The sequence below is a fragment of the Akebia trifoliata genome, chromosome 12 (genome assembly GCF_017979445.1).
Source record: "Akebia trifoliata isolate Shusen 1 chromosome 12, ASM1797944v1, whole genome shotgun sequence".
Classification (NCBI taxonomy): domain Eukaryota; kingdom Viridiplantae; phylum Streptophyta; class Magnoliopsida; order Ranunculales; family Lardizabalaceae; genus Akebia; species Akebia trifoliata.
The window spans coordinates 29533259-29544245 of NC_141386.1; the positions used below are offsets into that span (position 1 = coordinate 29533259).

The window sequence follows — 10987 nt, forward strand, 5'->3', positions numbered from 1 at the left end:
GAATCTTTTAATTATGGCCGTTTATTGAATGGTCAAGATTAATAGGAATGAACAATTTTTTTTAATTAGATCCCTTCATAAATATATTTCCCGTTTGGGGTCGTTTTCAAATATACATTGTAAGTTTCATTGTGGGCTCAATCCTTTCTAATGCTCTATGTTGTGTCTTACGATAGTTTCAACGTCAATTTTGTCATGCATACGCTCAATCGTTGATCTCAATTGGGACTTTTATCAACCCACAATTCTTCTTACAAATGATCTCGACCAATTGAATTTGAATTATTTTCACGTAAAATGATATGATTTTTTTTTTTTTTTTTTTGTCTTCTTTCTTTTGTTTTATTTATTGTATTACTTATCGTCTATACCTTGTTAGTCCAAGGAAGAAAACATACAGATTAAGGTTTGTTTGCAAGTTGGGAGGACAATATTTGATTGTCGAACAAATATAGGCGGATGTAGCCAAGTGGCTCAAGGTAGTGGATTGTGAATCCACTATGCGCGGGTTAAATTCCCGTCATTCGCCCATCATATATCATCTCATGGCATTTCCATTAGCTACAAAAAGATTTTTTTTTTTTTTTTTTCTTCACATGAGCCCATGTCATTTAAAAGAGAGGACTATATCCTTACTACTATATTATATAACGAGAGAAGGCGGATTACGAGTGGTTTGACATCAAAATGTGGAAGACAAAAAATCCCTTGATATTTATATTTATCCTTACTATTATCGAGATCATTTTCATCAAAACAAATAAAATTACAATCCATCAGATTGTTTTTAGTTTTCTAAAATTATATAAATACCTTTTATTATGTTATTTGAAAAATTATCTTAACTACTATTTTATATTATAAAAACGTCTTTTATATATATATATATATATATATATATATATATATATATATATGGGTCACGTTCCTAAGACTCATATTGGGACTCACATTGCGACACCCGTTTTGTCTTATATGGGCAAAAATGTTTGGAATGAGCTGATTTTTTGTGAGGATGATCTCTGTGATGAGGGAATCATCCTGGCAAAAAATCATCACATTCCAAAACTTTTAACCCCATCAAAATTGATTTACAAAAATTGGACGGTCTATAATTTTTCAACAAAATTGGACGGTCTAGAAGTTTCATAATGAGCTGATTTTTGCAAGGATGATCTCCTCACCATAGAGATCATCCTCACAAAAAATCAGCCCATTCCAAATATTTTTGCCCATATAAGACAAAACGTGTGTCGCAATGTGAGTCCCAATATGAGTCTTAGGAACGCTGTTCTATATATATATATATATATATATATATATATAGATAGATATGGGAAAATGTTGCATGGATTGAGGGATGGTGTAGAGTATGGACCGAGGTCCACATTTGAGCCACATGAAGTACCCCGTTGGTCCAAATGACAACTCAGTCTTCTTGTTTGTGGTGTAGATTGGGTTTGAAAAAAAAAATCTTTAAAAAAAGTATTTTTGGAATCAAATCTTAAGTTTAAAAATAGACGGTCGCTAAACTCCTAGATTTAAAATTTAAATCAAATAGTGAAAAAAATCTCTTTTTTCAATTTTTTTTTCTTTTTTTTCTTTTGTAATTCATAAAATTCCATGCTCTATATACAAGTGACATCCAATGATGTATTTGAGCACTACGTTAACATGTGATCCATAGATTTGTTAAAAATCTCTCTCTCTCTCTCTGTCTCTCTCTCTCTCTGATTTAACAATATAGATTTGCTATTATTATATATCCACATTTGTTAACTTTCTAAAATTATATAAATCCTTTTATTACATTACTTATCTTCAAAATCACCTTAGTTAAATTCTTTATAGGATACAATATGATATAAATTTTATCTGTTTGAATCATTTAAAATAATTTTTATATTTATAAAAATAAAAATCATGAAAAAAAAAATCCTAAATACGTATGACAGCATCTTTCCCGAGGTTGTCATAAACCTTATGATTGGCCTCAGAAGATTTGATGGCATGAATGGAGGTGAAATGTCAAGATTAAAACATGGTTGATGTTGCCTGCCACAGAAGGGACATATATACATGATGAAATTTGGAACAAATGATGATGGTTGTCCAAAACTATGCAGATTCATGAACCTTCAATGTAGTGTTTTTCATTTTTATAGATAATAATTACCCAAAAAATATAAGAGAATTGTAATTAACACTTCATTTCATAAAATATAAAATTGGTACTGTATAAGAAAAAAAAATTGTTATTTTATTTGCATATAAATAGTGTTAGTCGATGAAACTAAAGAATGGGTAAATTTAAAAATAATAAATAATAAAATAATTATATTAGATAATTTATAAACTAAAGCTTTGTAGGAAAATATGACCAATACATTCACATGTAGAAAAACTTTATTATGAATTTTTTTAAGGATATGGCTATCTAGTAAGATAAGAAATAGTACCCTATAAATACTACTTTTATTTATTTATTTATACTCAATTATTTAAGGAGTTACAAAACTCAACAATGATGTAAACAATAAAATAAGTAGTGGATTGATAAAATTGAGGAGTGATTTTGGAGTATTATTGGGATAAACTTAAAGAGCCATACTGAAAAAATGGTAACATAACCATATTGACTCCAATAAAAACCTCTCCACCCTCACCTAATAAAGGTTAACTCTTTATTGGACGGGAAATTATTGAAAGTTTTCATTATGATTTGGTATGATCCTGTCAAGATTTTCTAACCCTTAAACTAGGAGTTGAGGTTTCCATAATCATTCTGACATGCTTTATAATATCTATGGGTAATATTTCTTCTTGTATCGCAAAATACCAGTTACAACTCTCACAAATGCAAAGAAGAAGAAAAAGAGTGTGTGCGTGATGAGAGAGAAAAAGAAAGGAGAAGAACAAACAAACAAATGAATGAACAAGATTTGATTTTGGGGTGATAGGTGCAAAAAGTAATAAAAAGGTGGAGGTGGTGAGAATAGAGGGATTTTAGGGAGGTGTAAAGAGTAAGTGGGTGTGAATATATTAAATGGTGGGGACATAAAGCTAGTCAATTAATAAGTCGAGAAATCGGTTTAGTAGAGGGTGGGTCTATTTGCACACATCAAACTGGCAATGTGAACATATTTTCTTATGATACCTACCTCAACTTTAAATTATTGTTTTGCACACACCATAATAAATATGTTTTAACCTCTATTATTTATTGCACACACCTAAAAGTACTGATCATTTCTCCATCTCTTTTACTCTCTCTTTCTCTCTCATTTAATCTTTTTCTTCCTCTTTGCAATTCAAAAGATTTCAATGAGGATTTTTAAGTTTTGATCTTAATTGGTTTTTCCTACCTTAATATTTCCAATCAAGTCGAGCCGTTCATATGAGAAAGTTATGTTTAGTAGGTAGCCATCAAATCAATTTTTGTAATGTTCGACAAAAAATTTTATTTGATAGGTACCTATTGAATTTACGAAAACAAATTTAGTTTAAACCTATTGAATAGAACTGTCAAAAAATCTCCGAGTTCTTTGTTTCAAAATCGTTGTTTTAAAATTTTAATAGTGATTTTTCCATCTTGCTTGATGATTAAATTCAAAAAAATAAAAATAAATAAAAAATTTTCAAAGAAACAAAATAACTTCTTTATTGATTCAACTTCTCACAAAACTAAAAAGGAGATGGATATGAAGAAGAAGAAAACGAGGAGAAGGAGTAAGGAAGGGAGAAGAAAGTGAGGTTTTATTCGGTAGGTGGTGGTGTGTGTGCAGTAAGCCAAAATGAAAGGTTAAAATGATAATTTACATTTTTCTACAAAAGTCACTTAAGTGGGTGCAAATTGCAATTTCAGTGTGTGCAAATAGACTGACTCTTTAGTATACAACAATTGTTTGGCAGTTGTCAAGCGTATTCATTGAGTGGGTCTATTTGCACACACCGAAATTGCAATTTGCATCCATTTTCTTGCGATAACCCACCTTAACTTTAAAATAACCATCTACACACCTATTAAATGTATTTTAATCGAAATTTCTTATTTCACCTACCTTAAGGTATCGAACCTTTTTTCTTTTTATTCTTCCTTTTTTTTTTTCTCTCTCTCTCTCTCTCTCTCTATCTCTCTATCTGTCTCTCTCTCTCTGTATCTAGAAATGTTTAAATGAGGGTTTTAAGCTTTGATCTCATTCATTTTTCTTACCCCAACACATTAAATCGAGTCAAAGTCGTTCACATGAGAAAATATATGTTTAGTAAGGTGTTGTTTGTTAAACTGAAAAAAATAAGTGCTGAATAGCATAAGCGCTGAATTTAAGTGCTGAAAAAGTTATTTGTTTAGATGCTAAATCATGTTTGTTACATATTACTGAAGCTGGTAAATTGTCTTCGTTACCCTTATAATTATATTATACATTATTTGCAAATTTCAAATGCCTATTTCTTATCAAACACAATAAAATATATTATTTCTTATAAAATTAAATAAAATTCATTTTTAAATAATAAATAATACTCAAATCTTCAATTTATAAATAATAAGTTCTATTTATAAAAGCCCACAAATTTCAAATTAAAAATAATAATGTCATACAAGTCACAAAAATTTGAAATCAACATTAAAAGAACTTAATTTTGGATGAATAATTTTCGATGAAAATGAAGGATGTGTAATTTTAAAAGCACCCTATGAATTAATAAGGGCAATTTACACCATAGCCAGTTTTTTTTGTTTTATATAGGTTAAAGTTTTTAGAATGAGCAAATTTTTAGTGAGGATGGTCTATATGGTCTAGAGATCATCCTCACAAAAAATCAGTCCTTTTTGAAACTTCTAACTCATCAAAAATAGTATTCAAAAAAAAAAAAAAATGGACGATTTACAATTATAGAACTTGTTTTGATAGGGTTAGTTGTTTCAGGATGTGCTGATTTTTGGTGAGGATGGTCTCCTCATTGTAGAAATCATCCTCACCAAAATCAATTTATTCCAAAACTTTTAACCCATATAAGACAAAATAATTTAGCCATGGTGTGGGTTTATTAATTTGTGGAGTGCTTATATACTAATGAGGAAATCATCCTCACCAAAAATCTACTCATTCCAAAACTTTTAAATCATATAAGACAAAATAATTTAGCCATGGTGTGGATTTATTAATTTGTGGGGTGTTTATATCCATGGGATATAAGAGGTAATATCTTTTTAAGAATAAGTGCATACTTGTCCATGTTCAAAAAAATGAAGGGCATACTTGTCCGTGTCGAAAAAATAAAGTGCTTACCGCTTCAGCACTTTTTTTCAGCATCAAAATAGTGCTGAATTTTTTTCACTTATTTTTAGCAATAAGCGCTGAAAATATAAAGTAAACAAACGCGCTATTTTAACAAAAAGTGCTAAATTTAATTTTTTTCAGCAATAAGCACTAAAAAATAGCGCAAACAAACACTGCCTAAGTACTTATCAAACCTGTTTTGTAAGATTTGGTAGGTACCTATCAAATCTGTTTGGTAATATTCGGTAGGTACCTATCAAATGTGATGAAATAAATTCGATTTGAATCTATCGAACAAAACTACCAAAAAATCTTTGATTCAAAATTATCGTTGTTTTAAGATTTTAATAATGTTTTTTTTTTTCCTATCTTCATTGATGATTAAATATAAAATATAAAAGAAATAAGATAACTTGAAAAAAAAAATCTAAAATTTAAAACTTTATCTCCATTGATTCAACCTCTCACAAAATTCAAAAGGAGATTAGTATGAAAAAGAAAAAGTAGAAATGGGTTTTGGGTTTTTTGTTAGGTAGGTGGTGTGTGTGCAATAAATCAAAATAAAATGGTAATTTGCTCTTGTATTACTACAAAAATCACCCTAGTGGGTGCAATGAGCAGTTTCAGTGTGTGCAAATAGGCCGACTCTACTTCTTTGGTCTCCATTGCCGACTATTTATTGGTCTCCCTCTTCAGAATTCAGATCAGATCAAATCTTCTTCAAAATCAGAAGCAGAAGCCATGGATCCACTCCAACCAAACTCTCCCCCACCATTCGAAACCCTATCTTCTTCAATTCAAAATCTTAATTCTTCTTCAGAACAAACCCTAATTTCACCTCCTCAAACCCTAGCATCGTATTACCAAGATCCCCCACCTCCACCTCCCCCAGAAACCCTAACTTCTCACAATCAAAACCCACCACCACCTCCTGAAACCTCATATCTTTCAGGAGCTCCAGCTACAAATTCCCCATCTTCGATCGAAAACCCAGAAACCCTATCTTCTTCGATTTACAACACGGAACGAAACAATTTTCAGATCCAGAGTTCTTCGAATCCGTTGGTTTCGGATAATGGAGTATCTGATTCAGGCGGAGAAGAAGAAACAAGCAGTAGACGCAAGCGTCGAAGTAGATGGGATCCACCATCCGAATCTGATAATCGAAACAGTGATTCTGGAACCCGTAAGAGGAAATCTCGATGGGCTGAGGAGGAGCCGAAACCCATTATCCAATTGCCTGACTTCATGAAGGAATTTACAGGTGCTATGGACCCTGAACTTCAAGCTCTTAATATTAGACTTTTAGAGATTAATAGAATGTTATCGTCTGGTTTACCATTAGATGATCGTCCTGAAGGCGCTCGTTCGCCTTCTCCTGAACCCATTTATGATAATATGGGCATTCGAATTAATACTCGAGAATATCGTGCCCGCGAAAGATTTAGTAGAGAGAGATTAGATATTATATCTGAACTTGTCAAAAAGAATCCAAATTTTAAACCCCCTGCTGATTACCGTCCCCCCAAGCTTCAGAAGAAGCTTTATATACCAATGAAAGAATACCCTGGTTACAATTTCATTGGACTTATAATTGGGCCGAGGGGAAACACACAGAAGAGAATGGAGAAGGAGACTGGGGCGAAGATTGTGATTCGGGGTAAGGGTTCAATTAAAGAAGGTAGATTGCAACAAAAACGTGACTTGAAACCGGATCCTGCAGAGAACGAGGATTTGCATGTTTTGGTGGAAGCCGAGACACAGGAAGCGCTTGATGCAGCTGCGGGGATGGTAGAGAAATTATTGCAACCTGTCGACGAAGGGCTTAATGAGCATAAGAGGCAACAACTTAGGGAACTCGCCGCTTTGAATGGAACTATAAGAGATGATGAGTTTTGTAGATTGTGTGGTGAACAAGGTCACCGGCAGTACGCTTGTCCTGCTCGGACCTCAACTTTTAAGAGTGATGTTCTCTGTAAGATTTGTGGTGATGGAGGGCACCCAACTATTGATTGTCCCATGAAGGGTACTACTGGCAAGAAAATGGACGATGAGTATCAGAACTTTTTAGCTGAATTAGGAGGGAGCAACCCCGATTCACTAACTAGGCAAAACCCTACACTACCGATTCTTGGATCGAACAGTTCGGGAACCAATCCTCCATGGGTCAGCAACAACAACAACCGTGGAGGTATAGGGAGCGTTCAACAAGCGGGTTTGACAGCTACAGGAGCTACATCAGGGAAGGAATATGATGACACAAATTTGTACATTGGGTACTTGCCACCTAATCTCGATGACGATGGCTTGATTCGATTGTTTTCAGCATTTGGTGAGATCGTGATGGCTAAGGTTATTAAGGATCGTGTGACTGGATTGAGCAAAGGTTATGGTTTCGTGAAGTATTCTGATGTTTCCCAAGCCAACCAAGCTATAGCCAGTATGAATGGTTACCGTCTGGATGGGAGAGTGATAGCTGTAAGAGTTGCAGGTAAGCCGCCTCCGCCTGTGGTACCTCCCGGGCCTCCCACTCAGGCTATGCCTACTTACCCTTCTCAACAATTTACATCAGGTGGTCCTCTTGGGAGTGCGGGTGCACCACCTGGTGGGGCTTACATGCCTCCTCCTGTTCCATGGGGGGTCTCTGTACCTCCTCAATATGCTCCTTATGTGCCACCCCCACCCGGTTCAAGTATGTATACTGCCGTGCCAGGTCATTCTATGCCCCCTTATGCCGTACAATATCCCCCCCCTGGTGCCCCATCTCAAAATTTACCCTCTAGTGAGGTACAACAGAATCTCCCCCCTGGAGTGCCATCCCAAACCAATGCGACCGCACAATCTCTACCAAATAATATCTATGGGAATTCACTGCCGGGAATGCCACCAAATGGTCAACCTACATATCCATCTTATTATGGTAGAGCACCTCTTCCCGTCTCTCATTCAACGGGAGAACAATCGCAAGGCATGGGAACTACACCTTGGGCTTTGAATCAACCAGCACCTCCATCTGTTTCATCTGCAGAACAAACAGGTTATGGAGCTGACTCTGAGTATGAGAAGTTCATGGCGGAGATGAAGTGATGGGGCTTAGCTTTTCCAGCTTGAAGAGTAAGCAAATCACATTCTCATTTACTCTATTTCCTCTGTTTGAGATTATCTTGTTGTACATTTTAAATTTCATAATTCATTAAATTGACTTGAAAGAAATTAGTGTTCCTAAAATTATTTCTATTAACGATAATGCTCACTTTGGTGGTGTTCTATGTTGTGGCATTTGAACTCTTTGATTTATTTTAGCAGAGGGCACTCTCAGCTAAAGGTTAATGGGGAGTCGAGCATATAGTGCTGCCTGGATTATATTTATTTTGTTAAATTCTCTTTTTTTTTTTTTTTCGTTTCTTGACTCGTCTTCTTGCTACGATTATACTTGGCAGGCATGAGGTTTCTTGGAGCTCTTGTGAACCTGATATTCTTACCCCTATTGCTATGCCTTCAGCTTGTTGGAAGTTTCGGACTCACATCTTTAACCTTGCTCTACTGTTATGCAATTGCAGAGACTGATGAGGATTTATTTGGTGTGTTATTGGATATATTGTTGGCAGGGCTTCTAAATATCATAGTTGTGCTTCTGTTTTTCAGCGTGGGACTGGACTTCATTCTCTTATGATGGCTAATGTTTTTTGTTTTTGTTTTTGACTTACCTATAAAGCTATCTTTCTTTAATTTTTTTTTGGGTAGGGTAATTGCTTCCTTCAATGCTTGTTTTAACTCCCCTTCTGTTTAGCATGATAAATATGGTTTTCATTGTGAGCCTCTTAAAGATCTGGTTGCCACGTTTTTGAAGCTGCATGATGCATGCTTTGTGATCTTCAGAACAGAAGGTATACATGTCCTGTATATTGTGGGGTATATGGGAGTACTTTCTTTAGCATGACTGGGTTTTTGGACCCCGTTTTCCTGCTTATTTGCATTGTTAGGCTAATGTGCCTTTCAAGTTATGTGGCAGGTTGACTATCAAACAAACAGGTTATGTTGCAGGTCAGAGCACATGCATTGGTAATCATCATCTACTTCAAGTAGAATACTAATTGATTGATGTTGAGATTTGGGTTCTGTTGATCATCCTTGATTTTATGCTTTCTGCTTGCCTTCACTTATAGTTGCCATAAATTTGAATTACACACGTGCAATGAAATTTAGTTTGGAAACACAAATGTTCTAAATGCGTTCCATTCTTATCAGTTAGCATCATCATCATACAACTGCACTGGCGTGTCAGTATTGTATTTGGTACCCTAATACTATACCCAATGGCATGGCAGTTGTGTTCTGAACACGGTTTCAAAACTCATCCGAGACCGAGACATATCATCTGAGTCGTCTCGGTATCAGGCATGGACGAGACAGATGGACAAGTCAATTTTTCGGGTGAAATTTAGAACCCCACATTCATTATTTTTCATTTTTGTACGAAACGTCCCAAACGTATCGGAAAACTCTTCCGAGACGACTCATTATCTGGCACGGACAAGACGAGATGCGAAACGAGTTTTAAAACCATGGTTCAGAAGGCACTCACTTTAGTTCTCTTCCAGATCTCATTTTTGTACTAAAAATTTATTTTTCTGTTGCTATGTCAAACCCTTCCTCAGACACGTTGATTTTTGGGACTTGCATCCCTATTCTTTTATGGAATTTCCTATTTGGAAAGTTTTTTGAATTCTCTTAAAGATTCATCTATTCATCAAAAAATGAATTTGTAATATAACATGTTAGGAACTTATTAAAAAAAAAATTGTTAGTAACTTAGAAAATAAATAAAAAAATAAAAATGAAACATGTTAGTAGTACTTGATCAGATATTCTAAGAATGCTAAGGATGTTAGTTTCCTCATGATTGCTGTTGTTTGTTTAAATTACTCAAATATTCAGTTGTTTTTTTCCATTCTCTTGACGTCTTGAACAACATAGCTATTTTGGGTGTAGAAATTTTATATTTAAGGTTGCTAACTTTAACCATTGAGCATTTTTCATGGCATTTTAAGATCTGTTGTCAGGGTATTCACCAGCCTAATAAGTTTCCTCGAGGTTTAGCAAGAACTGGGATTATTTCTTGTTGGTATATCTCACCAAGGTATGATAAGATTTTAACCACGCTGACCATGTTTTTGGTTTTCGACTAATCAGCTATGGTAAGTTGATGCAGGATGGGAGGGAAAATGCATATTTTCACAATAGGCTAATGGAGGAAAGGGTTTGATGTTACTGGAACTGAAAATCCAGCAAGAGTTATTGGGTCTGCTAGTTTTTTGATAGATATTTAAAAAAAAAAAAAAGAAGTGAGGAATAAGAACAGAGAAGAAGAAGATGAAGAGAAGGATATGGACAACAAGGGTAGGGTTTTGAAGGGTTGATAGGATGAGGAAAACCAGAATATAGAAACTGATATAGGAGAGAAGAAACAAAAATTAAGATTAAGAAGGAGAATAATTTACCAAAGAAACACATCAAGGAAATAATGGCCACCATGCTTGTTTTGGATTCACACCAATCATGGGAATTTTTGAAAAATCTATTTATTCATTCTTACATTGAATTGTGGACCATTAATAATAATTATTTTGTTTTACTAAAGACTCCAAACAACTTTGGACTCCTAATAAAATTTCTGGCCTAAGGACTCCTAATGAATCTGG

General features: G+C 34.4%; 1 protein-coding gene across 1 annotated transcript; it reads left to right on the forward strand.

Moving 5' to 3' along the window:
- The first annotated feature begins 5938 nt into the window (after positions 1–5938).
- Positions 5939–9095, forward strand: LOC147389362 (splicing factor-like protein 1). Its single transcript, XM_086417677.1, has 2 exons — positions 5939–8399; positions 8726–9095. Exon 1 carries the CDS (start codon positions 6027–6029, stop codon positions 8370–8372), a length of 2346 nt encoding a protein of 781 aa, XP_086273803.1. The 5' UTR covers positions 5939–6026; the 3' UTR covers positions 8373–8399; positions 8726–9095.
- Positions 9096–10987: the final 1892 nt, after the last annotated feature.

Bases quoted from the DNA above. Each gene is read 5' to 3' on its own strand.
- LOC147389362 (XM_086417677.1), top strand. From the start codon at position 6,027: ATGGATCCACTCCAACCAAACTCTCCCCCACCATTCGAAACCCTATCT.